Consider the following 19,074-nt stretch of genomic DNA (forward strand, 5'->3'; position numbering starts at 1 on the left):
GAGCTGCAGGGCAGCCACTGCCCTGTATTGGCACGTAGGAAGCGCTGCAGGAAGGCAAAGAGATTTCTGAGGCTAATGCTGCCATTGAACAGCCTCTGATCACCTTCATGGCCTACTCCAGCCCTGCTCCAGCAGCTCCTGTGCCGAGACCCCCAGAGCAGGAGCCAGCACTGCAGCTGGGGTCTCAGCAGAGCGGAGCAGAGCAGAGCAGAAGGGCAGAATCCAGGGCTGTAGCCCAGGACAGGCTTGGCTTTAAAGGAGGTTGTGTCACTGGTGGAGGGAGGTCAAGGGGAAGGGAGGCCAGGGAGCATTTGCTGGGGGTTAGGAGAGGAAATGGTGAACTGCTGTGACCGGGTTTGTGCAAGCTGGGTTTCCTCAGCTGCAGAAGAGGAAAGCAGAGCCTCGACCATTGCCACTAGCTCGGATGTGTTCCTTGATGCCAAATCTGGTTGGTTTGGGTGTTTTTTTATCAAGGCTTTGGAGACTGCTGCTGGCTTCAAAGGCCTGAACATTGTGGAGGTGACCTCCTGGATGTCACCTGATGTACGACGTCTCATGGGCCTAAAGGTGGTTGAACGTCCAAGGGCTGTGCCTGGCAGAGGTGGCTGAACCACTAGGCTTGGGAATTCATGGCCTTTTTTTGACCCCTTTTCTACCTTTTCTTAGGGAATACAGCCCTGCTGGGGGCAAATCTGCTGTGTGAGATGTCCTGTCTTCCCCCTGCAGCGAAGACAGTGTGAGCCTCTGCCCCAGGCCCGCTGCTTGTGCTGGCTGCTGCTGGCACGCTCCTGGCCCTCAGGCTGCAGCTCATCTCTGCCGCTCCCACAGGGCATGGGGCTCACCCGGGCCGTCCTGTGCCGCAGGAACCTCAGGACCCTCTGCGTGGTGATCGGCAGCAGCACACGGGCAGCTTGCTGCGGGCTCTGCCACCACCACAGCCACCACTGCCACTCCTCCCACTCCCACACCACCAGACCTACACCATTAGGCTAGAACCACACCACCAGAATCTCACCACAAGAACCACAACACAAAAAACTCACCACCAAACCACTCCACCGGACCCTCTCCACAAGCCACAATGCCAAACCACACCACCAGAACCACACCACTAAAGCCAAAAAACCAAACCACACCACCAGAACAACAGCACCAAACCACGCCAGAAGAAGGAGAGCTTGAGCCTCATTCTGAGAGCAGGGGAAGAGGAGCTGGATTTCCTGCCGGGGATACCCAGGTGTCTCCAGCAGCAGGACTGGTTTAGGCTCCTGGCATGTCGATGGAAACACACAGCCACCTCCTCTCAGGGTAAAATAGTTTATTGTGGCTGACAACCTGTGGTCAGCTCAAATCAAAATGACATCAGTGCCAACAAATAAAAAATAGACATCAGTTCCCAGTGGTGAAAGAGCAGGAGATGTCCAGGCAGAAGCCCACGCACATCTGGTTGTGTTGTCACGAGTGGCTGGGAGAGACAAAGCAAAATCCAGAGTTAGTTCTACGGCAGCAGACCCAGCCCAGGAGATGTCCATGCACAGCCATCGGCCATGACAGGACACTGTCAAGCTGTGGAGACATGAAAGCCCTCCAGAGGAAACAAAGGGTGAAAGGGACACACAGAGAGGAAGAAAGACCATTTTCCATGACTGTCCACTGGCTTGCTAAAGCCCAGGAAAGAAAGTCCAGAGGCTCCAAACAAACCAACCCAGGCACACCCCCAAATGGCATCTGCTGACCCTTAGACCCTACACCTTTTCTACCTCACAGGAACTGCCTTGGCCTCATCAGGAGAAGCAGGCAGCTTCTTTGCTCCCACTCCACCTGGCCACAAATGACACGGCAAAGACTCCCACTCTCTCACTAACACAGGCAAAAGCCAACCAGACTTCTGAACCCACCTGAAGACTGAGGAATCACACTGGAAGATGCTCCAAGGAATTTCCCCTCGCTCCCCAGCAAGCCCCAGGCAGGCTGTGAGAGTAGGGTTCTCCTCCAGACGCCGCTGCCAGTGCCATGCCAGCCTCTTGTGGCTCCTGTGAAAAAGGCAGGAGCATCAACAACAGCTGCTGCTCACACAGGCACAAAGCCACTTGTTGCTGCAGCACTGCTGCCTTCTTCATGCCATCAGCTTCCTCTTCCTCTTGCTTCTTTTGCTGAGCTTCCAGCTCCTTTGCCTCCTTGGTCCTCTTCAGTGCTCTTTTTGCCTTCCCCAAAGCCTCTGTCTTTTCCAGGAGGGCTTTGTGCAGTTGGCTCCCCTGACTTTCCTGCCTGCTCACATTTAGGCTTGCATTCTGGGGGAGTTGAAGCAGGGCCGTGCTGACTGCATGCCAGTCAGTGATGCCCTCACTCAACTTCCCTCCAATCTGAGGCAACTGCTCTGCATGTCTCTGCAACTTGGCAGCCAGGTCAGACATCCAAAGCGGGGCAGGGTGGAGGTGGAACTCTGTGGCCCACTCCTCTACAGTAAACCATTCAAAAGCCTGGAGCTCATTCAAAAGCCTGACAGCTCTTAGAGCAAATGGCTGATGAGACACAGGCAAGCAAAAGAGGACTTTCCTTCCCCCAAAGGTCTCTGCTGGGCAACTCGGCACCAGCCGAGCACAGGCACCCAGAGAGGAAAAACCTTGCGAGGCAACAGCCAAGCCCAGAGACGTCTGGGAGTGCCTGGGGTGCAATATGGCATCATGGCCACGGCCGCTGGACAGTGGTGGAGCAGAAGTGAGGCCCTGAGCATCAACCAAGTCCAACCCAGAACCCTACTCCTACAAAGTTCACCCCCTCAAACCACAGCCCCCAAGCACCACATCCAAAACCCGCTGGCAACCGCGACGGGCATCCACAGGAGACCCTGATGGGTACGACCGCAGTGGGCACCCACAGGAGCTGTGCCTCCAGCTGGGGACTCACCAGCCAGCATTTTGTGCACGGGAGGGGTGATGTCAGCTTCGGCCAACTGCTCGTAGCTGGTGGCGTGGTAGAGCCGGACCTGGGCACTGCTCTGCAGTGCCACCCAGACGCCGCTGCCCGCGCTCACCATGCAGGTGACGCCGCGCCCGCTGTCCTGGCCCACCTGGAGCGTGTGCTGGGGGTGACAAGAGGCACAGCCATGCCAGTGAGGCTGCTGGGGGGGTTTCAGGCTGTGCCTTTAAAATTTCCCCACAGATCTTGAACAGAAAGCAGTCAAACGTCAACAAATCACTGCTGGGTGGAAAACGGGAAAATAAAGATCAGCTTTTTCATTTGCTTCCAACTGAGCTGCTCTGGCAAATTTAGTGTTGGGGGTGGGGGGGGAACTTTCAACCCACCACAATGCCAACAAACACAGGATCACAGGCTCCCAGGAGGCCAGGGGTTGGAAGGGACCTCTGGAGATCGTCGAGTCCAGCCCCGCTGCCAGAGCAGCACCATAGAATCCAGCACAGGTCACACAGGAACACATCCAGATGGGGCTTGGAAGACTCCAGAGAAGGAGACTCCACAGCCTCTCTGGGCAGCCTGTGCCAGGGCTGTGTGGCCCTCACAGTTAAGGAGGTTCTGCCTCATGTTGAGGTGGAACCTCCTGTGCTGCAGTTTACACCCATTGCCCCTCTCTATCCCAGGGTGCAGCTGAGCAGAGCCTGTCCCCTCCCTCTTGACCCCCAGCCCTCAGGTATTGAAAAACATTTATCAAATCCCCTCTCAGTCTTCTCTTCTACAGACTAATGATCACCACCACCCCTCCAGACCTCCCACTGCTGCCCACTGTACCTCTTGTGCCAAGGTGGTGTGCTGAGGACGATGACTTGGCTGTGGCAGCCGCACCACAGCTTCCCGGCCACTGCCACCATCTCGGTGATGAGGATCCCTGGGGAGCCCAGGGACAGGCATTTGGAGTTTTGGGGGTCCCAGAAGCAGCCTGTGAGGGTGGTGGGAGTGGGCTTGGTAGTCAAAAGTCTGCCAAAGAAATCTCCATCTTCACCAAGCCATTAGGACCATCCCATGTTGTGGGGGGCGGAGATGTCCACCTCCAGGTCCTCAGCAAAAGGGGACATGAGCTGAAGACACCAGGGGATGCAAGCTGGTAGGCAGGGACCAGAAGGAGGAGGCACACCTCCACCTGACTCCAGTTTTGGGTCTCCAGAACCCTTCAAGGGATGTCATAGAATCATAGAATTGTCAGGGTTGGAAGGGACCTCAAGGATCAGCCAGTTCCATCCCCCCTGCCATGGCCAGGGACACCTCACACTAGAGCAGGCTGCTCACAGCCACCTCCAGCCTGGCCTTAGAAACCTCCAGGCATGAGGCTTCTGCCACCTCCCTGGGCAACCTGTGCCAGGCTCTCACCACCCTCCTGGGGAAGAACTTCTTCCTAACATCCAATCTGAATCTACCCACTTCTAGTTTTGCTTCATCCCCTCCTGTCCTACCACTTCCTGACACCCTCAAAAGTCCCTCCCCAGCTTTCCTTCAGATACTGGAAGGCCACAAGAAGGCCTCCTCGGAGCCTTCTCTTCTCCAGACTGCACAGCCCCAACTCCCTCAGGCTGTCCTCTTAGAAGAGGAGCTCCAGCCCTCTGCTCCTCCTCGTGGATCTTCTCTGGACACCCTCCAGCACCTCCAGATCCTTCCTGGAATAGAGGCTCTGGAACTGGACACAGTGCTCCAGGTGTGGTCTCACCAGACTGGACTAGAGGGGGAGCATCACCTCCCTCAACCTGCTGCCCCTTCCCTGCCCCAGCCCTGGAGGTGTTCAAGGCCAGGTTGGGTGAGGCCTCGAGCAACCTGGGCTGGTGGGAGTTGTCCCTGCCCATGGCAGGGGCTTGGATCTAGATGACCTTTAAGGTCTCTTCCAACCCAATAGGAGTGTATGATTCTATGATACTATGCAAGCAGGGAAGCCACCAGCACCTCAGGCATCCCTCAACAAGGGGCTGCCCATGCCACCCACCCAACAACTATCCCTTTGGGGCTGCCTTTAACCCCACCAGTACCTTTGGATGTCTCCAGACCAGCCTCACCTGCCTCCCATTGGTACACAACAGGCTCCCCATTGGCCAAGGAGACAATAACTTGGTTATCCAGGTACCTGCAGGGAGAAGAACTCGTTGGCAACCAGATGAAGAGTCCCAGGATCACAGGACCACAGGATGCTAGGGGTTGGGAGGGGCCTCTGGAGATCAGCGAGTCCAGCCCCCCTGCCAGAGCAGCACCATAGAATCCAGCACAGGTTGCACAGGAACACATCCAGATGGGGCTTGGAAGTCTCCAGAGAAGGAGACTCCACAACCTCTCCGGGCAGCCTGCTCCAGGGCTCTGTCACCCTCACAATCAAGAAGTTCCTCCTCGGCCTGAGGTGCAGCCTCCTGTGCTGTAGTTTACATCCCTTGCCCCTTGCCCTATCAACAGGGTGAAAGTCCTGCTTGCCCCCCCACCCCCCACCCCGAAGCACCCTGCTAGGCACATCCTAGAGCCAAAAGAGCTTCTTGCTCATCACTTACAAGATGCACATGACAGCAGCAGCGTGTTGCATCTTCACGCTGCTCTCCCCGTTACGGATGTTGTCCGAGGACTGCTACACGTGGATGCTGCAGGAGAAGAGCAAAGCTGGAGGCTCACCTGGGATGGGGGTGGGGAGGGGCCCATACCCCATCCATGGTCTGGGATGGAAGGGACCTCCAAAGGTCATGGCAGTTCAACCCCCTCTGCAGTTAGCAGGGACATCCTCAAGTAGCTCAGGTCGCCCAGGGCCCTGTCCAGCCTCACCTTGAATATCTCCAGGGATGGGACCTCAACCATCTCCCAGGGCAACCTGTTCCAGTGTTCCACCACCCTCATGGCGCAGAACTTGTTCCTAACATCCAATCTAAATCTGCTCTGCTCCAGTTTGAAGCCATTGCCTCTTCTCCTGTCACTGCAGGCCTTTGCAGTCTCGCTCCACCCTTCTTGTAGCCGCCTTCAGATACTGTAAGGTCACTCTTAGGTCTCCCCACAGCCTCTCTCCCATTCACAGAATCACAGAATTGTCAGGGTTGGAAGGGACCTCAAGGATCAGCCAGTTCCATCCCCCCTGCCTTGGGCAGGGACACCTCACACCAGAGCAGGCTGCTCACAGCCACATCCAGCCTGGCCTTGAAAACCTCCAGGCATGAGGCTTCCACCACCTCCCTGGGCAACGTGTTCCACTCTCTCACCACCCTCATGGGGAAGAACTTCTTCCTAATGTCTAATCTAAATCTCCCCTTCTCTAGCTTGGATCCAGCCTCCCAGTCCTATCACTCCCTGACACCCTAAAAAGTCCCTCCCCAGGTGTCTTGGAGCCCCCTTCAGATACCGGAAGGCCACAAGAAGGTCTCCTCGGAGCCTTCTCTTCCCCAGACTCAGCCCCAACAGCCCCAACTCTCTCAGCCTGTCCTCACAGGATACACACCAGCCATCCTCACAGCCCAACCACATGGAGCTCTCATGGCCTTCAGGGTCCAGGCTGAGGAGGTCCTCCAGGCTGCCCCAGGTGAAGGAGCCGCGGCTCGAGCGGCGCAGGGCTCGCCCCTCCGCAGGGCTCTCGCCGCGCCGGCTCTGCCCAGAGCGGCCAGTGATGGGCATGAAGCCAGCTTCTGGCTCTTCCTCTGAGCTCGTGGTCTCCACAGAGGCCTCCGTGCAGCTGGGGAGCTCTTCATCTGTGCAGGAGGAGGAAGGAGGAAGGAATGGGGGACAGAATCACAGAACCATCTGGGTTGGAAAAGACCCTCAGAGAGCAAAGAGGTCTCCCCTCAGCCTCCTCTTCTCCAAACTAACCACCCCCAGCTCCTTCAGTTGCAATTCATCAGATTTATTCTCCAGGCCCCTCCCCAGCCTCCTTACCCTCCTCTGCACTGGCTCCTGCACCTCCACATTTCTCCTCTATTGAGGTGTCAAGGTGGCTCAAGGCCTCAGCCAACCTGGCCTTGACCACCTACTGGGAGGGACTTACAGGTCCTGTAGGATGCTTGAACCCAACACCAGCACCAAGTGCCTGCATCCCGCTCCTCATCTTCACGGTGGGGATGGCCTTGAGGAACTCTGGGTCCAGGCAGTTTTTGCTGGAATCTGGGAAAAAAAAAAACACATTGGAGAATGAGGAAGTGAGATGGATGGAGGCCTGCCTAGCCTGGCTTGTGATGCTGAGCCCACTGCCACATCCACTCCCCCGGTCCCTGCTCTTACCCAGCTTCTTCTTGGCATCCTCAAAGGCTTGCTCCGAGCTGAGCAGGGCATTGGGCTTGGGGAACTCGAAGGGGAAGGAGTGGGTGCCATGAGCTTTGGTGGTGCTGAGCTGCACCTTGTAGGGGGAAGGCCATGCTGAAGGAAAGGGATTGCTTCTTGCGCTGCTATCCTGGTGCTGGTTACCTGGGACAAGATACCAATGCCCACCTGGTTACAACCTCCCTTCGGGCAGTTCAAGACAGAAATAAGGGATTCCTCTGAGCCTCCTCTTCTCCAGGCTAATCAACCCCAGCTCCCTCAGATTCTCCTCATAGGGCTGGTGCTCCAAACCCCTCACCAGCTTTTGTCCCCTTCTCTGGACAAGATGACTTCAAGATCTCAAAGGTCTTTTCCAACCTGCTCTATTCTATTCTATTCTATTCTATTCATTCCCTCTTGGTTCTATCACTTCATTACCTGTAAGAAACCACCCCCAACCTCTCCACAATGTCCTTTCAGGGAGCTGTGAAGAGCAGTGAGGTTCCCCCTCTGCCTCCTCTTCTCCAAACTAACCATCCACAGCTCCCTCAGACCATCTCCATCACATTAGTTCACCAGGCCCTTCCCCAGCATCCCTGCCCTCCTCTGCACCGGCTCCACCACCTCCACATCTCTCCTCTATTGACGTTCTAAGGTGGCTCAAGGCCTCAACCAACCTGGCCTTGACCACCTCCAGGAAGGGACTTGCAGGTCCTGTAGGATGCTTGAACCCAAGCACCAGCACCAAGTGCCTGCATCCCGCTCCTCATCTTCATGGTGGAGATGACATTGAGGAACTCTGGGTCCAGGCAGATTTTGCTGGAAGATGGGAAAATAAAACAACTTTGGAGGATGAGGAAGTGAGATGGATGGAGGCCTGCCTATCCTGGCTTGTGATGCTGAGCCCACTGCCACATCCACTCCCCCGGCCCCTGCTCTTACCCAGCTTCTTCTTGGCATCCTCAAAGGCTTCTCCGAGCTGAGCAGGGCATTGGGCTTGGGGAACTCGAAGGGGAAGGAGTGGGTGCCAACAGCTTAGGTAGAGCTGAGATGCACCTTGTAGGGGGAAGGCCATGCTGAAGGACAGGGATTGCTTCTTGTGCTGCTATCCTGGTGCTGGTTACCTGGGAGAAGACACCAATGCCCACCTGGTTACAACCTCCCTTCGGACAGTTCTAGACAGCAATAAGGGATTCCTCTGAGCCTCCTCTTCTCCAGGCTAATCAACCCCAGCTCCCTCAGATTCTCCTCATAGAGCTGGTGCTCCAAACCCCTCACCAGCTTTCTTGCCCTTCTCTGGACACGGTGACTTCATGATCTCAAAGGTCATTTCCCAACCTGGTTAGTTCTAGTCTAGTCTAGCCTAGTCTAATCCATTCTAGTCTATTCTATGCATTCCCTCTTCCTACTATCACTTCATTACCTGTGAGAAGAGACCACCCCCAGCCTCTCCACAATGTCCTTTCAGGGAGCTGTGAAGAGCAGTGAGGTTCCCCCTCTGCCTCCTCTTCTCCAAACTAACCATCCACAGCTCCCTCAGTCGATCCCCATAAGATTTGTTCTCCAGGCCCTTCCCCAGCTTCCCTGCCCTCCTCTGCAGTGGCTGTGGCGTGACCAAAGCTGAGTCCCAAGGGACAGAGGAGAATTCCCTTGAGGCCCCAACATCTCCAGCCAGGAGAAGGTCAACCCTTGAGGCCCTAACATCTCCAGCCAGGAGAATGTCAACCCTTAAAGCCCCAAGCCTTGAGGCCCCAACATCTCCAGCCAGGAGATGGTCAAGCCTTGAGGCCCTAACATCTCCAGCCAGGAGATGGTCAAGCCTTGAGGAGCAGGAGCTCTGGCCAGGAGAAGAGCAGGCCTTGAGGAGCAGCAGGTCCAGCCAGGAGAAGATCAAGCCTTGAGGAGCAGCAGCTCTGGCCAGGAGAAGAGCAGGCCTTGAGGAGCAGCAGGTCCACCCAGGAGAAGATCAAGCCTGGAGGAGCAGCAGCTCCAGCCAGGAGAAGATCAAGCCTTGAGGAGCAGCAGCTCCAGCCAGGAGAAGATCAGGCCTTGAGGAGCATCAGGTCCACCCAGGAGAAGATCAAGCCTGGAGGAGCAGCAGCTCCAGCCAGAAGACCATCCCTTGAGGACCTAATACCTCCCCCCTGGCCCTCCCAGGGAGGAAAGGCCATGCCCAGAATGACCTCCTCCAGCAGCTGTCCAAGCCAAGGGCTATTGCCATGAAGCCATGGCCACTATCTTCTCCTGCTTGAGGTCCTTCGCCTCCCAGCCCCTCCCAGGAGCTGGAAGCCACCTGAGATGTCCTCCCCTGAACAACAAGTTGAGGCCAAAGAGGGTGAACATCACAGCCATGTAGCCCACGATGCCTGTGGCATAGCTGATCTTGTAGATCAGGAGGAACCATTTGTAGACCAACCTGAGGAGGAGAAGGAACCCAAGGAGGTCAGGAGCCAGCATGAAGACAATCCATTTCACCACCCACCCCCTAGAGTAGAACTGCTTCTGCTTCTCCTGAAGGAGACCAGCTCCAGAAGGTCCTGGAAGGAGCCAGGAGGGACAACTGAGGTAGAGGATGGAGGTGAGGGGAGGACAAGCTGAAGGTCACAGGCTTCATACAGTCATGGAATGGTCTGGGTTGGAGAACACCTTGAAGGTGATGGAGGCCAAGCATGGCCCCAGCACTGCCCCAGCACCACCACCACAGGGCCCTCAGCACCACAGCTTCCCAACCCCTCCAGCCATGGGGACTCCACCACTGCCCTGGGCAGCTGCCACAGGCCTGGGCACCCCTCAAGGGGCACAAATTGCTCCTCAGGGCCAAGCTCAACCTGCCCTGCCACAACCTGAGGCCATCTCCTCTTGGCCCAGCCCTCAGGAGCAGCCCTTGAGCCCCAGCTGGCTGCAAGCTGCTCTCAGGGAGCTGCAGAGAGCCACAAGGTCTCCCCTCAGCCTCCTCTGCTGCAGCCTCAACCCCCCCAGGGCCCTCAGCTGCTCCTCACAACTTCTCCACAGCCTTCTCCTCCTTCCCCAGACCCCTCCCCAGCTTCCTTGCCCTTCTCTGGTCCTGCTCCAGCCCTCAAGGTCCTCCTGACAGGGAGGTTCCAACCCTGCCCCCAGGCTTGCAGCTGTGGGCTCCCCAGTGCCCAGCCCAGGGGCACAATCCCTGCCCTGCTCCTGCTGCCCACACCATTGCTGCTCCAGCCCAGGCTGCTGCTGCCCTCCTTGCCCACCTGGGCACCCCCTGGCTCCTCTCCAGCCTCTGCCACCAACCCCCCCAGGGCCTTTCCCCCCAGGCACTTCCCAGCCCCTCTGCCCCCAGCCTGGAGCCTTCCTGGGCTTGCTGTGCCCCAGGGGCAGGTCTCAGCCCTTGGCCTCAGTGCCCTCATGCCAGGTCACTTCCCAGGGCCATCAGAGCTTCAAGCTCCTCATTCAAGCCCCAGGCCTGCAGCTGCCAGGGGCTGCTCATGGCCTTCACTTCCCAGCCCCAAACCTTGGCATCTCCAGATGCCCCAAGCACCTGGATTCCATGCCAGGAATGCCCTTGGTGATGCCACCAGCCCCCCAAGGGTAGCTCTCCAGGTCCCTCAGGTCTCAGGCTGGCCACCAACAGGTGGTCCAACACCCCCACAGTTCAAGGCAGAGGAGGTGGGGGAGAGAGGTCCTCCAGCCGGGTTAACCTTGAGGGTGAGGAGCTGCCCTCCTCCAGAGGCTCAGGAGCCCTGTTCCCACCTGGAGGTTGTCTGTACCAGAGGTTTCCTGGTTGCCCTGAAGGTGACAAAAGCTGTGACAGCTGAGAAGAGGACCCAGATGACCAGGAACCTCCACCAGTTTGATGAACAGAAAAGTCTCATTAACAGAATAACAGAGTTGATAAGAATTTTCTGCTTGTTAGCTGAAATGCTGGAATGCAGGGAGGGGGAGAGGGGTTGGCAGACAGCCTTTGGATAGATAAGGAATAGCAGGATTTTTCAGTGATTTACTTCTGTTAGTCTTGGACAAGATGATCTTTTGTATAAGATAAAGGACACCTACATGATATGTATACTTCTGCTCTTTTAGATAGATAAGCTTTGTATAGATAGGAAGCATCTGGATAGATAAGCTTTGTATAGATAGGAAGCATCTGGACCCCTGTCATTATAGACAGATAACTCTTTGTATAAAAGCTTGCCCAAAACTCTCTGAAGACACACAGGTCTTTTGAAATGATTCTACCTGTGTCAGGCGCGCCAGAATAGAAGCATAATACAAGAAACTTACTGAGTCTCTTGTGTGTCATTCTCGAAGTCAATTTGGCGACCGCGGCAGGACGACTCTGTTTGGCTGCAGGACCTGCTGAGGAGCCGGACCTCTCAGGGCCCGCCGAGAAATTCTTGAGGAGAGCTCCGCTGCTCATCAGATCGCTGCAGGGACAGACAAGACTGCCAGCACAGAGAAGGTATGCTTCTATGAAAGGGGTAAGCTCCGTAAGTCGCGAGGGGACGCCCTGCGTGGGAGAGAGGCATTTATTGCACCCCTAGGTAAAAGAGCTCTTGGGTTGGGACCAGGGGGGTCCCAAAGGTAACTATAGGCATTGTTTATGTATCATGAACATTGTCTGTAGTGTGGGACCAGGGGGGTCCCAAAGGGAATTATTAGTACCGTTTAAGTGTGCGAGGGGCCAAGAGGGTCCCTAAAGAACATAAAGTACGAGAGGTTTTGAATGTGTGACTGAGTGTGTGTGGCCAATAACTGTGTGCTAAGGACCGGTCATTATTGTAGTAGTTGTATTTGTATTTGTTTTGTGTTCTGTGTGCTGTAAAAAGAAAGTACTGTGTTGTATTGTGTAAAATGGGAGGGAGACAAAGTAGTGAGATCCCAAGACACAGCCCACTTGGTTGTATACTTGCCCACTGGGGGGAAATTGGAGGCCCCCCAGGAGGGTCAACAAATCAAAAGACTCTAATTAAATTTTGTACCCGGTGGTGGCCATTATATAAATTAGATGGTGGAGAGAAATGGCCTGTAAATGGGAGTCTGGAGTATGATACTTTACTGCAATTGATGTTGTTTTTAAGAAGAGAAAAGAAATGGGATGAGACAATATATGCTGATATGTTTTTCTATCTCCGAGAGCATCCGGAGTTTCAAAGGGACTGTGGTGTTAGAGCTCCCTCAGATCCAATGGTTTTGGCCCTTGAAAAAGAAAACAAGGCCAAGAATAAGAGGCAGACACAGTTGAAAAGGTGTTGCTCTGCGTGTAGTATAGGGCAGAGGTGTCTTAAACTTGAGGAAATAAAAGACCTGCCTGAATTTTATCAATCTCCAGGAAAATTGCAAGAGGTAGTGACAGAGAGTTCGGAAAATAATGTCGGAGGTTTTGGGAGTGGCAGCAATTCAGAGAGTGATACTGGAGTCAGTTCCCAGAGCTATGCTCAGGGAAGCCCAGTGGCAAGAAGGACCCGAGGACAGCAAGCAAATGCCCCGGCTTCCCAGGTACTCATTCAAGCCCCCCTGCGACAAGCAGTAGGGCCTGAGGGGGACCCAGTCTGGATTAAGGTGCCTTTTACAAGTCATGATTTGGATAGTTGGAGAGAAAAGGCTAAAAATTATCGTAATGATCCCACAGGGACAGCTACACATTTTCGATTCATGGTTAGGCAGCACAATCCAGACTGGGACGATATCCAGTTATTATTAGAACAAATGACTGAAACAGAGAAACAATTAATTGAAAAACATGGATTGAAGCTTGCAACAGAAAGAATTCAAACCCGGGGAGGGGGGGCAAACATTGGAGATGTATTTCCACTCCAAAATCCGGAATGGAATACAAACAATGCGCTGCAAAGGACTAGATTGGAGGAATACCGGGAGTTTGTAGCCAGGGGAATAGAAAAAGCCATTCCGAAAGCAATTAACTGGTCTGTGTTATACTCAGTCAGACAAGGACCTGGTGAATCACCCTCAGAATTCTTGGATAAGCTGAGGGAAGTAATGAGGAAAAACACCTCTCTTGACCCCGGATCAGAAGTAGGTATACAACAACTGGTATCCCTATTTATTGGCCAATCTGCTAGTGATATCAGAAAGAAGCTGCGAAAGTTGTTACCCCCGCAGGGAAGGGATTTAGAGGCACTTTTGGATGTAGCATGGAGAGTATTTTCTAACAGGGAAGAAGAAAGTAGGAGAAAAGAGAAGAGAATGTTGGTAGCAGCGTTGCAGGAAAGTAAGAAGACTAAAGGGACTAATAGAGTGCGGTTGGAAAAGGATCAGTGTGCGATTTGTAGAAAGAAGGGACACTGGAAAAGAGAATGTCCAGAGAGGAAAAAGAAAAACAGAATACAGGCACAACTAGAAGAGGATGATTAGGGAGGACCGGAGGAGACTATAAATACCCTAGCAGATCCTCTGGTTATAATGAAGCTAGGGGAACAAGAAAATAAACTGGAATTCCTAGTTGACACAGGAGCAACCTTTTCAGTCTTAAATCAAGCACTGCTGCCTCTGGATGAGAGCTATGTTTCTGTGGTAGGGGCTACAGGTCAAACTGAGAAGGCATATTTTTTTAAACCTCTTAAATATAAATATGGTAAAACTTGGGGCTTACATAAATTTTTATATATGCCAAATGCCCCAAAGTCATTGCTGGGGAGGGATTTGTTGGAAGCATTGGGAGCTGAAATTAAATTTAATAAGGGGAAGGTAGAATTCAGAGTAAGGGAGGAACAGTTGATTGAGGTTTTAAGTCTTGCATTAATGAGCCCTCAACAAGAGAAAAACGGAATAAAAGAAAGCATAAAAGATCAAGTATATCCTGGGGTTTGGGACACTGAGCAGCCTGGAAGGGCCAAAAATGCCCTACCTGTGATAATAGATCTTAAGCCTGGAGCTCAACCTGTTAGATTAAAACAATATCCTTTAAGGAAAGAAGATAGGGAAGGAGTTTTGCCTATTGTAGAAAAATTCTTAAAGTATGGGCTGCTAACAGAGTGTGAATCAGCTTACAATACTCCAATTTTACCTGTAAGGAAAGCAGCTGGAGGGTATCGGTTAGTGCAGGACCTAAGGGCTATAAATAAAATAACAAAGGATATCCATCCTGTGGTGGCAAACCCATATACCCTCTTGAATCAATTGAGAACAGAATTAGAATGGTTTACCGTCTTGGATCTAAAGGATGCCTTTTTCTGTTTACCCCTGGCCCCTGAGAGCCAGCCACTGTTTGCCTTTGAATGGGAGAACCCAGAAACTAACCGAAAGTGTCAATTAACTCGGACAGTCTTGCCCCAAGGATTTAAGAACAGCCCTACTATCTTTGGAAATCAGCTCGCAAAAGAATTAGAGAAGTGGAACAGGCCAGAAGGCAACGGAGCTCTGCTACAGTATGTAGATGACATCCTGCTGGCCACCCAGACCAGAGCGGAATGTGAAAGCTGGACTGTGAGTATGCTGAATTTCCTGGGACTTCATGGGTACCGAGTTTCCCCGCAGAAGGCCCAAATAGTACAGCAGCAAGTAACCTACTTGGGATATGAATTAACAGCAGGACAACGAGTGCTGGGCCCTGAAAGAAAGGAGGCCATCTGTTCTATTCCACTTCCAAACACAGTAAAGGCACTCCGAACCTTTTTGGGAATGACAGGGTGGTGCTGGTTGTGGATTTATAATGATGGCCTGCTTGTGAAACCCCTCTATGAATTATTGAAAGAGACTGATAAGGACTTGCAATGGAATGGAGAAGCTGAACAAGCTTTCCATACCTTAAAGAAGGAATTGATGAGGGCACCAGCACTAGGCCTACCTGATGTCACTAAACCTTTTTGATTGTATTCCCATGAAAGCCAAGGGATAGCACTCGGAGTCCTAGCACAAACCTTAGGACCCTACCGAAGGGCGGTGGCATACCTCTCTAAACAACTGGATGAGGTAAGCAAGGGATGGCCAGGATGCCTGAGGGCTGTGGCAGCAGTTGCAATTAACATTCAAGAGTCTCGAAAGTTCACAATGGGGCAGAAGATCACAGTCCTAGTATCACACACCATCTCTGCTGTTCTAGAAGCCAAGGGAGGACACTGGCTGTCTCCACAACGATTTCTTAAATACCAAGCCATCCTAGTGGAGCAGGATGATGTAGAAATTAAAGTTGCTAACTTTGTCAATCCAGCCTCTTTCCTCCAGGGTGGTGATGGAGAACGAGTTATTCATGATTGTTTGGAAACAATTGAGGCCACTTATTCCAGCAGACCTGACCTGAAGGAAGAACCCCTAGAAAAGGCAGACCATAACTGGTACACCGATGGAAGCAGTTTTGTGATCCAGGGAGAAAGAAAAGCTGGGTACACTGTAACTACAGGAGAAGAGGTAATCGAGGCAGAAGCCCTACCAAGTAACACCTCCGCTCAAAAGGCAGAGATAATAGCACTGACCAGAGCTCTTGAGCTTTCCCGAGGGAAAAGTGCAAACATATGGACTGACTCCAAGTATGCCTTTGGGGTGGTACATGCCCATGGAGCCATTTGGAAAGAAAGAGGACTGTTGACATCTCAAGGAAAAGGTATTAAACATGCAGAAGAAATACTGAGGCTGCTAGAAGCAGTGCAGAAGCCAAGCAAAGTCACCATAACGCACTGCAAAGCACACCAAAAAGGAAATACTGGTCAAGAAAGAGGCAACAGACTGGCAGATGAAACAGCTAAAAGGGTGGCCAGGGAGGGGAGAAAGGTGTCAGAGTTTGTTTTGATCCCAGATGGTAAACTGTCAATTGAGCAAAAAGAGCCAGAACCTGTGTATAGCACAGAGGATCAGAAATTAATTAAAGACCTTTTGGGGAATAGGACAGGAAAGGGCTGGGCCAGGACACCGGATGGGAGATTAATCATTCCCACGAACCTTCTCTGGGCTTTTGTTCAGATGGAACACGCAAAGACTCACTGGGGAGCAGAAGCCCTGTATCGAAAATTGGTTCAGGAGTGTATAGCACGGAAATTATACACCACGGTCGAACAGGTAACCCGGCAATGTGAGGTGTGTCTTAAGGCTAACCCCAAAGTAAGAAGAGGAGTTAGACTGGGACAAATTAGCAGAGGAAATTATCCAGGACAACAATGGCAAATTGATTTTACTGAGCTCCCAAGAAAGGGGGGATACAGGTACCTGTTGGTACTCACTGACACCTTCTCTGGTTGGCCAGAAGCATTTCCCTGTCGCACAAACAAAGCACGGGAGGTTACTAAGGCAGTGTTACAAGAAATAATACCTCGTTTTGGGGTACCTGCTGCTATTTCCTCAGACAGGGGACCTCATTTTGTGGCCAAGGTGGTGCAACAGGTGAGCAAAATTTTAGGGATTGATTGGCAACTCCACACCCCCTACAATCCACATTCGAGTGGGCAAGTGGAGAAAATGAACCATTTAATCAAAAACCAGATAGTAAAAATTGGACAGGAAGCAAACCTTCCTTGGCCACAAGCATTACCAATTGCCCTGTTGCGAATTCGAACTAAGCAAAGAATAAAGGAAGGGTTGAGCCCATTTGAAATCCTGTTTGGAAGACCTTATGTAGTAGGAACTATGGACCCTTCTGAACCAGGGCAATTTAGAGAGGAAATGTTGAACAAGTATGTTCAGCAAATTTATAAGAACCTGAGCATTGTTAACAAACAGGTGATTGGAACCAATGTGAGAGGGTTAGACAGAGCAGTCCATGATGTGGAACCTGGAGATTATGTCTATGTGAGATCTCTTTCAGAAAACCCTCTGGAGCCCAAGTGGACCGGACCATATCAGGTGTTATTGACATCCTTCACAGCCATCAAAATCAAGGAACAAGCTGCTTGGATTCACCACACCAGAGTCAAGAAGACTTCAGCAAGAGAATGGAAACTTGAATCTCAGGGACCCCTGAAGCTCAAGCTGTATCGATAATCGTGATTTGTTTGTTGGTTAATACTATTGAAGGATGGGAAGGCAATATGTACTTAAATGTTAGTCAAGAATTGGCTTTGCAAACTAATCTTTCTAACTGTTGGATATGCACTGAACTTCCTCGAGGCCAAATGAGGACCCCTTTATTTGGGGTAGCCTCAATGAATTGGACATGGGGGCCGTCAGACTGGGTGACTACATCTGATAGTAACTTCCACAATTGTCAGCATGGGAAAGATAGCTCAGAAAGGTTGGGTCCAAAGTTTGACTTATTAATTGTAGATCCTTCACGAACCCTTTTTGTAGAAAGTAATGAAAGTAGTGAAAATAAGGTAGGATGGCAAAATTTAACAGCGTTGGGCTGCAGCTGGAATTACTCTTCCCCTGGAGAAGTCTCAGGTGCCAATCCATGGGTTCAGGGAAATGGCTGTACCTCTTCTAAAGAAAGCAGGCTGGATGTTGTAGGGGCTGGTGTCGCCTATTAAGTCAAATTAGTTGCTTACTCCCTTATGGATATTGGTGGTTATGTGGGGATGGGCATGCCAGAAAAAGCTTACCCCCAAAATGGACAGGAGTTTGCACTGCAGGCTACTTAACCCCACAAATCACTGTCCATCATGAGATCCTGCCTAGAGGATATTGGAGAACTCTTTGGAGAAGACACAGAAGGACAGCAAATCCCCTTGTCAGATACAATACTGGATATCACAGTTTTGTTCGAGCATTGTTCCCTGCATTAGGCGTTGCACAACTTGAAAAAGCAATAGTAAATATATCAGCTACAATGGAAGTCATTGCTAATTCAGCAGCTGATGCAGTGCAGAATCTGCAGGTGGAAGTTAAGTCTGCGAGCAGTGTGTCACTACAAAACAGGCTGGCTTTGGATATTATTACAGCTGAAATGGGAGGGGTGTGTACCCTGATAAACACCACTTGTTGCACCTATGTAGATAGATCAGGACAAATTAAAACTGATGTACAAAATATAAGGGAACAGGGGAAAGTATTACATGAGGTAAGCAAGGATGATACATCATATGGATTATCAGACCTCTGGGAAGAGTTAACCTCATGGATGCCCAATATACGCTGGCTTAAACAGTTGTTGCTGGGAATTGTAATGATTGTTTTATTAATAATATTACTGCTAGTTTTGATTAAGATAATTATGTGTACTGGAAAGAGTAGTGTAGAATCCTACCATAAGTATAAAAATTATAAACTCAGGCATGAGCTGGAAACAGGACATTATTTTAAGAAAATATAGTATAGGAATATACTCTTGGCTGTAAGAAAGGGGGGGAATTGATGAACAGAAAAGTCTCATTAACAGAATAACAGAGTTGATAAGAATTTTCTGCTTGTTAGCTGAAATGCTGGAATGCAGGGAGGGGGAGAGGGGTTGGCAGACAGCCTTTGGATAGATAAGGAATAGCAGGATTTTTCAGTGATTTACTTCTGTTAGTCTTGGACAAGATGATCTTTTGTATAAGATAAAGGACACCTACATAATATGTATACTTCTGCTCTTTTAGATAGATAAGCTTTGTATAGATAGGAAGCATCTGGATAGATAAGCTTTGTATAGATAGGAAGCATCTGGACCCCTGTCATTATAGACAGATAACTCTTTGCATAAAAGCTTGCCCAAAACTCTCTGAAGACACACAGGTCTTTTGAAATGATTCTACCTGTGTCAGGCGCGCCAGAATAGAAGCATAATACAAGAAACTTACTGAGTCTCTTGTGTGTCATTCTCGAAGTCAAGTTGAGCTTGATGGTGAAGTAGAGGGGCACCACCCACATCTGGAAGAGGGTCACCATCTGCAGGGACAGAAGGAAAGGGTTTGGGAGACCCCAGACACCTCTTGCTGGATCTTCTCCTGCCACCCTCCAACAGCTTGGGAAGAGCACCAGGACACCCAAGAAGGTTTGGGTGGTGACAGCCTCAGAGCTTGGCCAAGGAAGCAA

At 51.6% G+C, this 19,074-nt stretch overlaps 2 protein-coding genes across 9 annotated transcripts; one reads left to right on the forward strand and one right to left on the reverse strand.

Moving 5' to 3' along the window:
- Nucleotides 1-1,303: 1,303 nt before the first annotated feature.
- LOC137456858 (rho guanine nucleotide exchange factor 17-like) lies at nt 1,304-6,923 on the reverse strand. 8 transcript variants are annotated; one of them, XR_010991144.1, is made up of 8 exons: nt 6,838-6,923; nt 6,407-6,653; nt 5,478-5,564; nt 4,998-5,065; nt 3,748-3,895; nt 2,908-3,082; nt 1,899-2,291; nt 1,304-1,465 (listed from the first exon to the last, which is right to left on the reverse strand). XR_010991144.1 is itself a non-coding variant. In XM_068168530.1 (8 exons), the coding sequence occupies exons 4-8, from the start codon at nt 5,006-5,008 to the stop codon at nt 1,347-1,349; spliced, it is 588 nt and encodes a 195-aa protein (XP_068024631.1). In that variant the 5' UTR covers nt 5,009-5,065; nt 5,478-5,564; nt 6,407-6,653; nt 6,838-6,923; the 3' UTR covers nt 1,304-1,346. The 8 variants fall into 8 exon arrangements, 3 of the variants coding, with proteins under 3 accessions (XP_068024631.1, XP_068024632.1, XP_068024633.1); XR_010991143.1 differs by having other exon boundaries at nt 1,899-2,033; nt 2,908-3,198; nt 4,971-5,065; XR_010991142.1 differs by having other exon boundaries at nt 1,899-2,033; nt 2,908-3,201; nt 4,971-5,065.
- A 6,010-nt stretch (nt 6,924-12,933) lies between these two features.
- Nucleotides 12,934-18,607, forward strand: LOC137456850 (uncharacterized). Its single transcript, XM_068168518.1, is given in 4 exon segments — nt 12,934-14,619; nt 15,358-15,928; nt 17,074-17,583; nt 17,586-18,607. Coding segments are annotated over 4 exon segments (2,889 nt in total). The 5' UTR covers nt 12,934-13,596; the 3' UTR covers nt 18,371-18,607.
- The last annotated feature ends 467 nt before the right edge of the window (nt 18,608-19,074 follow it).

Source organism: Melanerpes formicivorus, unplaced genomic scaffold (assembly GCF_026170545.1).
Source record: "Melanerpes formicivorus ecotype bairdi unplaced genomic scaffold, bMelFor1.0.p_v2 SCAF_141, whole genome shotgun sequence".
In the NCBI taxonomy this organism is placed as follows: Eukaryota; Metazoa; Chordata; class Aves; order Piciformes; family Picidae; genus Melanerpes; species Melanerpes formicivorus.